Below are 12,903 nucleotides of genomic sequence, written 5' to 3' on the forward strand. Positions count from 1 at the left end.
CCTTTTCCCAGACTATGCTTTCAGTTTAGACGGGGCACCATCAGCCCAGAAACGAATCTGGATAGATAACTTGGTTAATGCCTAAATAATTAGAACGCCTGCTCCATACCTCGCATTGCCACCATGAGGGGAAGAGGATACTTTCACAGACTCGAAGGTAACGACACGATTCAATGCCGTCTATTTCTTCCTAAGTTAAGTATTATAAATTAAGCATAGATAGTAAAACGGAACGGGACGACGGGACGGCTGAGTCAAACTCGATCAAGCCAACCAGCAGGAATCGTAGGAAAAGTAAAGAAAAGAAGCAGGAGAACCTCGGTCTGTCCGACGGGATCCAAAGCGCCTGCGGCGGAGAGATGCCTGTGGTTCGCAGCAATGTACAGATCGGGAGAAAGAAGCTGGGATTAAGAAAAACACACAGAGAAGAGAGGACCGGGTACCGGCTCATGAACCAAAGCGTTCAAAGTTAAGAAAATGTGGGGACCGCGAGTTCCCGTTAACAGGACTGAGGTTTGCAGGACGATGATCCGAGTCCAGATGTCAGAAGCAGGGATGATGGATCCGGAACACTAGAAAGGGTAAGGGCTCAGAGATGGACGCCCGAACGATCGTTGGGACTCGAAAGAGACTAATAGACGTGAATGGAGGGAAAAAATGGTCCCATATCGGTCGTCCTGTACGGCGCTTCCTCACAGTCACCTTGCTAGCAGCTGAGACGGGGAAGCGGAAAGGCTGCCACGGGAGAGAACAGTGCGAGGGTCTAGTCGCCACAGCCGCGAGGACGACAACGTTGAGAACCTGCTTAGCGCAACTGAATCTGTGAGCGAAGAAGCTTGTTGACATGCATCGATAAGAGAAACCCGATTAGGTTTATGGAACCCAGTCTATGATGCTGGAGCTTCCCGTGGCGAGAAGTCTCTCCGCAGCCCCCCCTGCTAGAGAACGAAGGTCTAGAAGGTCCAAGTCTTTCCGAGGTAAATGTTACGGCCGCATTCCAGCGTTGAGATGCAGGTTTCGCGCGGACATCGTGGGGTTAGGGCATGAGGCGCATGCCCACAGCATGTTGGCTGCGATGATATGCAGCAAGCCACAGCGGCGCTGACAGGTCTGTTAGTCTGGAACATGGGTCGACCCCTCTCGCAAACAATAGGCCACGTCTGGGTGATGACGTTACAGAGGTATCTGCGAGTGTTCGGCTTCAGGCATCTTACAAGCCCAGAACTGTGGACGACGAGCAGGGGATGAAAGGGACCGTTAGAGAAGTGGATGAAGCGCAGAGTTTGGAACGTACGTGGTACAACTGGCGGCGCTTCTTGCGTAGACGCCACCGGAAGCGAAGTAAGTGCCTTTTTAGGTGCGAGCAATATTATACCTCGGCAAGGTGGCCACGCGCAAGAGGCGAAATTAACGGAACTTCTCGTTTGAAGGGGCAGGACGGTTTGGATTTCATCAGAAGCTGGCCTGCGTTCTTCAACGGGAAGGCCTCTAATCGGGCTGTGTGGAAAGACCACGGACTCGCACTTGGAGGCGGGTGGCGCGAAATCACCCTAAATCTCCGATCAAACATCGATCTATCCATGGTGCCCCAGTTTTTGAGAGAACCTGCAGCGAAGCGTAAGGTGTAAGGTGCCTAGCAAGACCAACAGATCGATATGTACCTATCCGGCCAGTACGCAGCAGCCGCCATACCAAAATGATGAGGTTCTCAACAAGGCGTCACTACGCCGCAAGGCTACTATCCGACGAGTCCTGGGTTATGTCGTTATTTGCTGCCAAAGTATGACTCTATTGAGTACATCAACAAGCATGAAGACCGCCACCATGAGACTTGTCATTTCCAGGCTGAAAACCTCGGCCGGAAGTGAAAGCTTTCCAGAGCACTTTCCAGGGTCAGTTATCTCGGAAATTGAAGACCTTTACCATGAGACCTTGCGGAAGATAGCATCCCGTGTATGTCTCAGGGGTTCAACTCCAGCCCACAAGGAATTGGCCGTGTTGAGCTCAGAGCAGACTGCTAGATATCGAGTGTTTCTCTCCAGTAATTGGAACCTGAGACCTTTTTTTTAAATGACTCACTGGCACCAATAGTCAATGGGTGCACTCCCAGAATCCTTTGTATCTTCGACAACGTCGTCTCTTTTCGCCATTGTTTGTTAGTGCTCACGACAATATCCGAACAAGCCACGACTTGACAACGGAGAACCAATTTCGATAACGAGGTACCGAAACAGCTTTGTCTCTCAGGTTTCGCGAGAGAGAGAGGGATAACGTGGATTATTAAACTGTAAGTTCAAATAGATGAAACGAAACCCTCAAACACAAGTAACACGATGCGAGGCATAGTGACTTATCATCTTGCTGACGGGACATTTCCATTTCATAGTTTGAAAGGACTGCTAACCCCGGTAGCCTGCTTTCGTGTCCCTCGCCACAACACAATTTGGTCTATCGACACTAGTTGCAATCTCGGGCACTGGACAAAAGTTTTGACAGTGCATTTGAGTATTCATCGCGGCTTCAACAAGTGAAACCTCAGACTCAACTCTGTACAGCATGCAAATTCTAGCACGCTGCAGTTTCCCTAGATGGGTCTAACGGCTTGCATGAACTGCATTCACAGTCGACGCATGCACCTTCTGCTCCATCCGTACAGCCTATTGAGACAAAAGCGGTGTAGTGTATGAGACACTCAGCAGAGGCTGCTCGCTGCAAAGATGCTACCTTCCTGGGAAAAGGCAGACCTGTCTGACAGGTGGTTGACACTGGCTGCCAATCCCACATCTTCAGACTTGACACATCAAGGTCGTCGGTGCAATACAAACTTGAAAGAATTTTTAGGTCCACTTACGGAGTCGGCTATCGGGCCTGAGAGAACTGGAGACTGTCGAAGTTTCTGGATGCAGGACTGGATGCGGAGACAAAGACAGCAGCAGAGTAATTTCTGCGATACGCCAGACAGAGACGAGGAGTCCCAGGCAAAAATGCTGCAACAGAATGATCGCTCCTGGTATGGAGTCTTTTCCCCTTCAGAAAAGCGTCCATACGCTGTGCCTCCCTCAAGGTATCAAGCTCGATGGACGGAACACGGGCAAGAGAGAAGTGCATGCTTCTTCACGCCATCTGGAGTACGATCAACAATGTCCGATAATGACCACCAACGTTCCAATTCCGCAACACCCCATCCTATGTCGATGAGACAAGGTCTTAGCGAAGAGGGGTACGGTACGAAAGCTCTTACCTGTTGTTTATACTACTCTTCCTTGGCGACGGAACTAGGGATTGCTTCCAAAAATTTCCCATCTCCAACATTTACTCCAGATGAAATGGCCAACCCGTCGCATCTTGGACCATCGAATACTTTTGTTCCCAGGGAAGAATTGCCAAATCGTATCGAGGCCAAATCCCCATTTCAAAAGAGCTTTATAAACGATAACGATACTGAGGAGATCTTACCTCAATTTTGCATTGTTCCGGGGGACAATCCGATATTGAATTCCGACTATCACGGGCTTCCCACACCAAGCACCTTCACTAATGTCTCACAGTTTGACTGGCCAGTCGCAGAGCCAGTATACACAGAGACTTTTCCGTGGCCGTTGGATCAGACAAGCTGTGACGAGCAAGATGATTACAGGGACAAGATGCCACGTCCCTTGCGCGAATCACAGGGTCGGATGATCATGATGGACAGCGACATGGCAGACCTCTTGACAACCCGGGGTGGTGAGGCTGAGTTTTCACCTCTGTATACTGATCAGTATAGCCCTCACTCATTGTTTTCATCGAACACCTTGTACACACCGGATACCTCCCTTGCCCCTTCTGAGCCAGAACTGCCGATTATGGATCAGACGTATCCTCCGCCGGGCTTCCCAAGTGATGAAGCTGCTTGCGGGAGGAATGGTTGCGTATTCGACCAGCCATCATCCACTTACACGGAGCAGACCGCGGTCGGGATGGCAGGTCGAAAACTTGATGTCAGGGTGCAAGACGCGCGACAACGGACTGGAGTAAAATCAGTTTCGCAACGCAGTCACTCCAGAGATGCCTTCTTGATCCAATGCAAGCGAAGAGGGATGTCATACAAGGACATCAAGAAGATCGGAGGGTTCGAAGAGGCCGAGTCCACGTTGAGGGGGAGGTTCCGAACTCTTACGAAAAGGAAGGAGCAGCGTGTGAGGAAGCCACAATGGCAGGAGAAAGATGTGAGCCGAAAGAAAAGAGGCACTCAATGCCCAGAACGACAAAAGAAACATTCCGCTAACATATGCCATCTGAAAATAGGTCCAACTCCTTCGCGAAGCCGTCAGAGCGTGCACTCAACCGTCCAAGACGAAGCCAGGATCTTCCCAGCGTCCACTGGATGCCTTTCCGGAAAATGTCCGACCGTCAAAAGTCTCTTGGAAGAAGGTGGGGGAGTACATCTGGAACCATGGGGGTTCATATCATTTCGGAAATGCAACATGCAAGAAGAAGTGGTGCGAGATATATGGTGCCAAGAATGTTTAATGGGACGCGGTTGAGAGATTCTCCAACACCCGACTTATCTGCGGACGGAGGTTCTGAGTCCACAACACCCCGAAATCGACCACTCGTAGAGCCGATTTCCCCGGGATAATTGCTTCGGCCAAATGTCACATCGCCGTTGCTCTTGCGGGTCAACAATGATGGTGTAAGATGACTTCTGGAAATATTGATCTTTCGTACACAGTGCCCAATGTTTAATTAAGGTGTTTGGTTTAATGCCTAGTACTTCAGAAGAACCAAGCATACGCACCGCCTTTTTTCAGCTCTACTTTTCGATCAGTTCTCATAAGTACATGCTCTCAAGTCATACCATTTCTTTGTCATTTCATTCATATTCCCGTCTTTTTTTTTAATTTCTTGACATATGGTGATCGAAGCCGAATGGCCCGGGACCCACAAGCTGGCTGGAGGTCTGTTACCATTTGTTGATAATAAGATTATCGTCTCATCTCCCGGGGTATATAAGTTTTCCGTATCTTATAATAATAAAAGCAAGAGCGTATTAAGATTATTTATCGTCAAAGAGCCAGATCCCGGGGAGAATAAAGCAAATCTCATAGCACAGGCGTGGCTCCATCCTGCCGAGGAAACGCGATCGTAGCCAACACGAAGTTCAGGTTCGCCTGCTTACTACGAAGCTCATCCCACTCAGCTTCCGCCTTAACCATCAGGGTACCGGCCAATATGGTCCCGTTGAGCGACAGGAGGCCAGCTTGGACGACATCCTGAGCCCCAGCGGGATCGATCGTGAGCTGGGCATGTTCGCTTCTCCGCGGGCAGATCATCATTGTTGACACAGTCATGGCGAGATTGTAGCTAATAGCAGCCGGGCCCTTCGTTGTAAGCGGAAGATGATCCCGCGCGCTTTCCGGCGCCGCGTTGTTAACCGCAGTGACTGCCGCTTTGTACAGGGACAGGTATATCTGGTGGAGAGTCTCCGCCGAAGCGTTCGGTGGGATGGGCAGGGCGAAATGCACGAATGGCAACTGGGGCAGCTGCTGAAATCCCGAGGAGTCCGTCACTGCATCACCGGTTGTAGAAAAGCGGTCGATCAGCGGCGTCCAAGGGTCAGATTCAGATCCGCGCATGGCTTCGACAGGCAGGAATTGCAGATGTCTGTGAGGCTGGCTCGCACCGCTGTATTCTCCGGAGTTGAAGAAGGCGAACAGTCTCCTCTGGGAGTCTAGTGCGTATCCCTGCGGAGCATCTTCGCTCCATGCCTTCAGACATGCGTAGGTCACCTCCAGGTCCTCTCTCTCCAGTATATCCGTCTGTTCCTTGAACGGTTTCGTCGCGAGGATGAAGTGATTGGGAATCACTGGGAATTTATTCAATACCAGGAAATGGGTTGGTTTGTCCTTGGGAATCTCAACTAGGGTGAGGTCGGGCGGGGGATCTTGGAAGGGATCTGGTTTAGGACCCTTTCGCTCATTCAGTTTTGGAGCCTCTGACTGTTTCTTCGCCAGGGCTGGGCAGTAGCGCAGTTGGTACTACCGCGCGCGCATGGTCAGCTTTAGATCGATCAGTTGATTCAATGTTTTAATGATTGTATGATCGGATATCATACATACCGGGATGCCTGAAGCGTGGATGGTGGTCAGTTGGGTCTGGGAGAACACAAGATGTCCTGATTCTTTTGCGCTTGTAAAGCGCCTTGCCACGAGAGAAGGAAGGCTTTCAGCAAGACTCAGTACCATATTGAAAAACCCCTGGACAGACTCCGACGCGACACAAGATTTGAAACGAGATTGCAAGGACGAGACGTTGTACGACAATGCGGGACTTGTTTTTCCGATGGTGCCCCGCTGACGTGCTGCCGATCCACCAAGTTAACCGTAGGAGCAAGATATCTGCTAGCAGTACGCATCAAGACACGACAATCTATAATTATTTTTTGACCGTGATTTTAGATGTATATCTAGCGGATATACTGATCATCAATAATCCTCAAAAAGTTCCAGCTCTCATGTGAATTGAATCAGCTGTTAAAACACGAAATAGAACTCCCAACAACCGGTTTCCGTCACACTTTTGAATACGACTCATCAGGTAGGTAGTTCCACATGTTAAGCTCGATGAAGCGTCCGACAAAATGAAAGAAGACTCTGAAAGTAGAGAAGTGAACCGTTCATATCGTACTTCAAATGGTATCCTAAATGTTCTTTTTTCCCCGTCCCGTGAAAATCCAACATAATCATGAAATAGACAGTATGTGGTATACAGTCACCGAAGGTGAAGCAAGGAAAAAAAGCTCACAAAGAAAATATAGGAGACGTTGGGCATATACAAAGCAGCCATCGCTAGAACGCAGCAACCCATGCCAAAGATTCGCAACAAGCATCAACAATTACACTCTGGTAGTCGTCATACGCTCAGAAAAATGGCCACAAGAAGGGAAAAAAAAATCAGCAACAATGACATCTAAGACATCAGCCCCTCGATATTTACCTCTTCTTGCGCCTGTGGTATCTCAGGCAATATCCTTTCCGGTTGTCCGATTAGTCGACAGGAGAGACCTCCAATCCAAGGGCCCCTCTCCTCTTCGGTCGCATCCAGCACGCCCTCGGCCCGCTTCAACGTCTCGACATCCAAGTCAGTCACATATGCTTCGCGGTTAGTTCCATCTCCTGCACCACCGGGAAGCTTGAGACGGACTTCGAATTCATTGTCGAGCATCATCTCATCTTTCCACAGACGACGTCTGCCATCGAAGACGCAAAGAATACGCTTCTTTGTCTTCATGCTGCTACTCGGACAGCCCCAAGACTGCGGGTAGTTGTTGCGGTTGTTCCGCCTCCTCGACGCGGTCGGGCGGGCCTTGTTGGCGGCGTTGGAAGATTTGATGACGGCGCTGGTGTTGCTCAGAATGGGGCGGGAGCTGGAGTTGGAACCGGATTTGGTTGTCTTCAAGGACCCCTTTCCCGAACGCCCGTTAGAGTTGTTAGAAGAGTCATTAGAGTCGTCATCGTCATCGTCATTATCATAAGCAGGTCGATCAACGGTGCCAGCCGTGTCAAGTAACATATGCTTTTCCATGGTCTTCTTCACTTCTTCGTCAGAGGCCACTTCAGCCAGTCGCTGCTGGTTGATGGCCTCGCTTGGCTCCTCCTGCTGCACAACACGCAGAACACAATCATCAAGATGCTCATAGAAGTCCTGCACATTGCTGAAGGTTGCGGAGCAGGTCGAGCACTTGCCAGTTGCGTCGGGGCTGTAGCTCGAAACCTTTTTGCTGGACCCGGCGGGACTCCTCTTTCTGCAATTCGGAGGGTTCTGCTCTACTCCGTGAACTGAAGTCAGATGCCGCTTGAAGACATCCGCTCGGTTGAAGCTCTTCTTTGCCGCAGAGCCCGAGCCTGGACAGAAACCACACACCATCGTCCCTTTGTAGTGAGTTAAGGTGTGTCTGTTCTTGTCATACTTGCGAGCGAAGCCTTTGACGTGGTACTCGCAAGTGACGATGGGGCATTTTTCAGGTCGCTCCGACTGGTGTGTAAGCATATGCGCTTTCAGATCTTTGAAGATCCGACCACACTCAGGACGAGGACAGCGTCCTTTCTCCCTGCCCTCTTCACAGACATCGACATTACTGGGAATCGGACTCTGCTGCGACCGGCGGGAATTGGTGGAGGAGATGGAAGATCTGCGGTCAAAAAGCGATGCAGGACGCGGCTGGAAGCCATTCTGCATCTGATAAGGAGAGGACGTGGGCATATTGTTTTGCGGCGTATGTCGCTGCGGTTGTGGTTGTCGTGCACTGTAACTTTGCACGGTGGACGCTGGGGAGGGGATAGGAGATCGTGGATCATATGAGACAATGGGGTAATGCGCTTCTTCGGGGTATGTCGGAGGGAAATTATGAGGACGTGGCATCGGCTGGATTAAGGAGGGGTCTACAAGAAAGCATCGTCAGCGCTGAAGTTCCAACAATTTGGTGCACAGTGCTAGTAAGATAGTGTCTTTCTTTTGCTTCAGAACACTTGGTATCGAGGAAAGCTGCATAGAGTGCAGGGGTATCTCAAGGAAAAACCAACAAGATGATTCAAGAGGCGGAACGAAATTGCCGCTACTCTGATTAAAAAAGGAACTCTGAAAGTGGCCATGCCGGTCACGCTTTGGGGACTGTGGAGATAACATGCTGGACTTCGGACGCTTAGGAGAGAACGGAAAGGGGCTCATCCTGGCCGTCCTCATACCAGTGTTGATGACTGGGTCAGGGTTCGACTGTCGTCTGTTGGCCAAACCAGGGGAATACATGGTTGATGATGTCGTTCTCACAGACACTGGAGAAACAGGCGATTTGAACGTGGGTGCTTCTAGAGACGAAGATCCCATATTCTGAAAGCCCATTGCCATTCCGCATTCCTCATCAGGAGAGGTGATGGGAAAAGAAGAAACAGAAACGTTTTCAGAAAATTGCGAATTCGAAAAAGAAAAAGCCGATTGAGACTTCGCACTGGAAGAAATGTTGTCGTACTCACCCACGAAATTACCCGGTAACTTGTCTTGGCCGAATACCGGCTCGTTGTCTGCGGCGTTACCGACATAACCGTTGGCGAGGATATCGTTCACCACTTCAGTTGGATGTCCAAGACCATGGTTTGTATCAACCCAGTTCTCCTGGTGTCCATGCGTTGCTGCTGAGTAGGGAGACCCAATTGCGGAAGAGGAGGCGCTCGGAATCGAAGGGCCAGACGTGCTGGACAGAGATGACAGGTGCTGTTCAGAAGTGGTGATCAAAGGAGGAGTAGAGGGAGGAAAGCCCATCGGTTTGTGTATGTCTGCGACAGGCTCCATGAATAACGATTGAGTGTCCGGGTATGACTGAGGAGCCCTCAGAGGGCCTTCGTTCTGCGCGAAGGTGAAGCTCTCCATGTTGAATACGAACGTGTCGTTGAAGGTCGCGTCCATTGGGAACTGGGGAAAGTAAGAGGAATGCTGGTGTCTGGAGGGTTCGAAGGCGAGCATGTCTGCGTGATCGGAAGGTTGAGAGGGAAATAGGACGAAATCAGATTGTTTCTTCTGTCTTTGCATGCCCTCTGTCTTGCGATTCGAAAGGGCTGAAGGGTCTTGTGGGGAGGGCACTGTCTGCGCAGAGACTAAGGTTCTTGGGAAGCTATGTGGGCACACAACGATCAGTGATCCGAACAGAGAGGCCAGCACGCTGAACGCCGGATAGCCCGCTCGTTAGAAGAGGTTCGCATACCGCAGTTAATAGAACAGAAGATAGACTTCCGCGCGATGCCACTGTTCTGGCGGGTGAAACCTGGAGGCGGGCCGAACCGGCGGAAAACGTGCGCTCCGTGTGTATATCTGTTTCTTGGCGAAAGTTATGGATGGATAGTATTATAGGCCGCTAAGGGAGGGCAAATCTATGGCAGGAGGTTTTCCCTAGCTATTGCCAAGGGCGACGAGGAAACGTCTTGGAATTATAGGGCTGGCGCCCGTACTGACGATCGAGGAGAGACCAATGGCGCAAGGGAGCAATATGGTAAAGCGAAGCACATCAACAGATGGCCAGACGGTGGACGATGGCAGTGATAGGCAGAACCGTTTCGTCTCCTGCGGCTTCTTCTCTTCCTCTTGTTCTTGGGCGACAAGGAAAGCAGACAGTTGGGTACGGTAGAGGAAGGCCGGTGCCGCCAGGAGGCTGGATCTGCTTTCAGCAGATGTTGTAAAGGGTGAGGAGAGGAGGCGTGGCGAAACGTGAGGAGCGCAAGAAGGCCAGACTGGGGGGGGGGGGCGAGAAAGCATAGTTAAATGTTTTGTGATTGCTGGCCCTACGAGGTGCAGATTGCCCATCATCCAAACTACTTTGGAGGGTGGAGAGCGCGACCGGGGTGGAAGCCCCGGCGGGCAGGGGGATCGCGGCGCAGGGATCCAGCAGGGATCAGGGTGCCTGCACGTCCTTTTTCTGGCGCTGGTTATTCTGGACCACAGCCTCGCCCGTCAGACCGCCAGCCTGCCCTACGCTACGGGCAGACCCATGCCGCGCAGAACCCGGCCCACCCTTGCCCTGCTAGAGTCGTCCGCCGGCCCTACGAGAACCACCGTCGAGGGTTCCTGCGTCGTCCGTCTTTTTACGTCTTACGTGACAGAACCATGACCGTCTGCGCCTCCATCGTCCCGCCGGGTCCCCCAGGCTCGAGTGTCTCCAAATTCAGCCTTCTCTCCTGAGGCAGCAAAAAGGAGATCCTCCAGGACGAGCGCCGTATCCCTCTCAAGTCCCACCAACCCTGTGGTCCATGTGGAACAGGAACAGGATCTTCCGTGCAGCCATGTGTTTCGGAAGGCATTCATGCGCTGGGTGATGTTCGGCCTGTCCATCTGGGACGGAGCTACGCCGTAACCGAGCCCTATCCGGACGGTGGGCGATCTAAGCTTAGATGGAGTCTGTCGATACGCAGCAGGCATTCTGCCTCTGTGAGTAATGACGTCGAGCGATCAAAGAATCTCTCCTCCAGAGTCATATGTCCTATCGGTGCATGCATTCCCTCCAGGCCAACCAATTCCCTGAAGGGTCGGAGAAAAGGCTGCCAACATTGCTCATGACAGATCTCTGCCTTCCGTACAACCTCGATGAGTCGAGCCCTGGTTCGCCCCCCGTCCACATACCTCTCAGGGAGCTACTCAGGGATCACCAGAATACTAGATTGCAATACTCCGTACAAGGGGCATCACCGGTGGTAAAAACTGTCCCATCAATTTGGTTCAGAACTTCAGATTGGTGTTGAGTCCAAGACCGGGCGGATCCTCCAAGCCGGCAATGGAGATCCGCTCGGCCAACGGAATCTCTTATCCAGCGCCTTGGCGACTGGTGCCGACCACACCTCCCAGGGAGATGCGTGGGTCTGGGCGACGATCTTTCGGCATCGAAGATGACTCGTAAACTCCCTCGAACCGGTGGCCCCTTCCGGTGCTAGCGCCGTCCGCGCAGGGCCTTCTCCGGACACGACTGGCGGAGATGCCGTGATGGGGTAAATGAAACAGGATGGATGGGAGAAGTGAGAACTGTTCAGGAGTGAGATTTCTGGAGGCCGAATCACCCGACGTGGACATGGAGTTACCCAGTAACTAGCTACTTCCTAGAAAGGGAAGCGAGAGGAAGCACAACCATGGGAAGATGAGGATCCCCTCGGACTCTGACCGACATCTTGGCATGGCCGTCCTATCTTTTCTCTCCTCAAACTATCACTCAGAGTCGGTCTCCGCGACGGTTTCATAGTGCATACGAGGGATTACTGATACGCAACAATACATGACGCATGCCGCAGTGTGTGCAATACGGTGTGGGGTGTGTACGGTAGCGGCTCGGGCAAGAACAAGGCTGTGTGTCCCGATGACTGATGGAAAAAAAAATGATGATGTCGATGCGACAACAAACGGTCCCCACCACGAATTGACCCTCGTGGAACCATCAAGCGTTGTCTGATAGTCAAGAGATGCACCGGGACACCGGGCTCATCGAAACAACCGTGGTGCAGAAGTCGTTCCTGTGGTGTTCGAGTTGGGCGGTTTCTCAACCGGCTCTCCTCTCTTGAGGTCGGTGAGGAATCTGCTGCCAGCAAGCCTTAGCGCCACACCTGGAAAAGCCGCCTGCTGAGCCACACCCCGGTGGGCCAATAGTGTCGTGTGGAGCGCATCGCGATGCCCTCTCATTGGCGAGATAGGACCTTCCTAGCGCGGCGGATGACGCGAGCGAGGCGCAGCACGTATGTTTACACCGCCCTCCCACCTCCGGAGTGTCGGGCTGCGGGCACGAACACCGCGGAAGACCCGCGTTGGCGTTTTCGCTAATCACTCCACATCGTTCGCTGTGTCAACAATCGTCCCAACTCTTTTTGTCATGGCCGCAAGCGTGACATGGAGATGTCCGAAGCCGACTATGACGGTCTATGACGCAGCGTTCGTCGACTGGCCGTCCCGTGTTTTCCGTCCATGCGGTCTGGGTCCCTGAGATGACGTCCCTTCCTCTCTTGACCGCAGCCCTATCGCCAAGATCTGCGGGCCCCGTCACGGATCGGATCGCCGGAGTCTGGACCTTCCGCGGACGCATGCAATGCCAGATCAGGAGGCCTATGACGCTGGAGCCTGTGACAACGCCTTCTATCACATCAATGATTCACACCAATAGTGTCGATAGATCTAGCCATGAGGCGCTATAATCCACACTCATGAAATGTCCCGCCTTCAAGATTTTGTGACATTGTGTGAGCATATGACATGCAGATCCCGCTGTGGATCGCACTTGACCCCGAAGCGGCCAACAGTACACCCTCAGACAAAGCACAACGATACAGCTGTCATCTGTCAGTCCAGGTGGGTTACGTATAGTACATGCAGTACCCAGGTCGATCCTTGAGTTTCGCTGTT

At 51.9% G+C, this 12,903-nt stretch overlaps 6 protein-coding genes across 6 annotated transcripts; 3 read left to right on the forward strand and 3 right to left on the reverse strand.

Annotated features, from left to right (window-relative positions):
• Positions 1-3,140: 3,140 nt before the first annotated feature.
• VTN00DRAFT_5756 (uncharacterized protein) lies at positions 3,141-4,512 on the forward strand (the record flags this gene model as incomplete). The annotated part of the gene is made up of 3 exons (XM_069432321.1): positions 3,141-3,225; positions 3,280-4,208; positions 4,288-4,512. The coding sequence occupies 3 exons, from the start codon at positions 3,141-3,143 to the stop codon at positions 4,510-4,512; spliced, it is 1,239 nt and encodes a 412-aa protein (XP_069288193.1).
• A 572-nt stretch (positions 4,513-5,084) lies between these two features.
• Positions 5,085-6,227, reverse strand: VTN00DRAFT_5757 (uncharacterized protein; the record flags this gene model as incomplete). Its single annotated transcript, XM_069432322.1, has 2 exons — positions 5,085-6,020; positions 6,102-6,227. 2 exons carry the CDS (start codon positions 6,225-6,227, stop codon positions 5,085-5,087), a joined length of 1,062 nt encoding a protein of 353 aa, XP_069288194.1.
• A 459-nt stretch (positions 6,228-6,686) lies between these two features.
• VTN00DRAFT_5758 (uncharacterized protein) lies at positions 6,687-6,948 on the forward strand (the record flags this gene model as incomplete). The annotated part of the gene is made up of 2 exons (XM_069432323.1): positions 6,687-6,887; positions 6,940-6,948. 2 exons carry the CDS (start codon positions 6,687-6,689, stop codon positions 6,946-6,948), a joined length of 210 nt encoding a protein of 69 aa, XP_069288195.1.
• A 3-nt stretch (positions 6,949-6,951) lies between these two features.
• On the reverse strand, positions 6,952-9,498 carry VTN00DRAFT_5759 (uncharacterized protein; the record flags this gene model as incomplete). The annotated part of the gene is made up of 2 exons (XM_069432324.1): positions 6,952-8,423; positions 9,012-9,498. The coding sequence occupies 2 exons, from the start codon at positions 9,496-9,498 to the stop codon at positions 6,952-6,954; spliced, it is 1,959 nt and encodes a 652-aa protein (XP_069288196.1).
• A 40-nt stretch (positions 9,499-9,538) lies between these two features.
• Positions 9,539-10,284, reverse strand: VTN00DRAFT_5760 (uncharacterized protein; the record flags this gene model as incomplete). Its single annotated transcript, XM_069432326.1, has 3 exons — positions 9,539-9,646; positions 9,737-9,843; positions 9,981-10,284. The coding sequence occupies 3 exons, from the start codon at positions 10,282-10,284 to the stop codon at positions 9,539-9,541; spliced, it is 519 nt and encodes a 172-aa protein (XP_069288197.1).
• Positions 10,285-10,290: 6 nt separating this feature from the next.
• On the forward strand, positions 10,291-10,707 carry VTN00DRAFT_5761 (uncharacterized protein; the record flags this gene model as incomplete). The annotated part of the gene is made up of 1 exon (XM_069432327.1): positions 10,291-10,707. The coding sequence occupies one exon, from the start codon at positions 10,291-10,293 to the stop codon at positions 10,705-10,707; it is 417 nt and encodes a 138-aa protein (XP_069288198.1).
• Between the last annotated feature and the right edge of the window lie 2,196 nt (positions 10,708-12,903).

Source organism: Thermoascus crustaceus (genome assembly GCF_041956765.1).
Source record: "Thermoascus crustaceus strain CBS 181.67 unplaced genomic scaffold VTN00scaffold_3, whole genome shotgun sequence".
NCBI classification, from domain to species: Eukaryota; Fungi; Ascomycota; class Eurotiomycetes; order Eurotiales; family Thermoascaceae; genus Thermoascus; species Thermoascus crustaceus.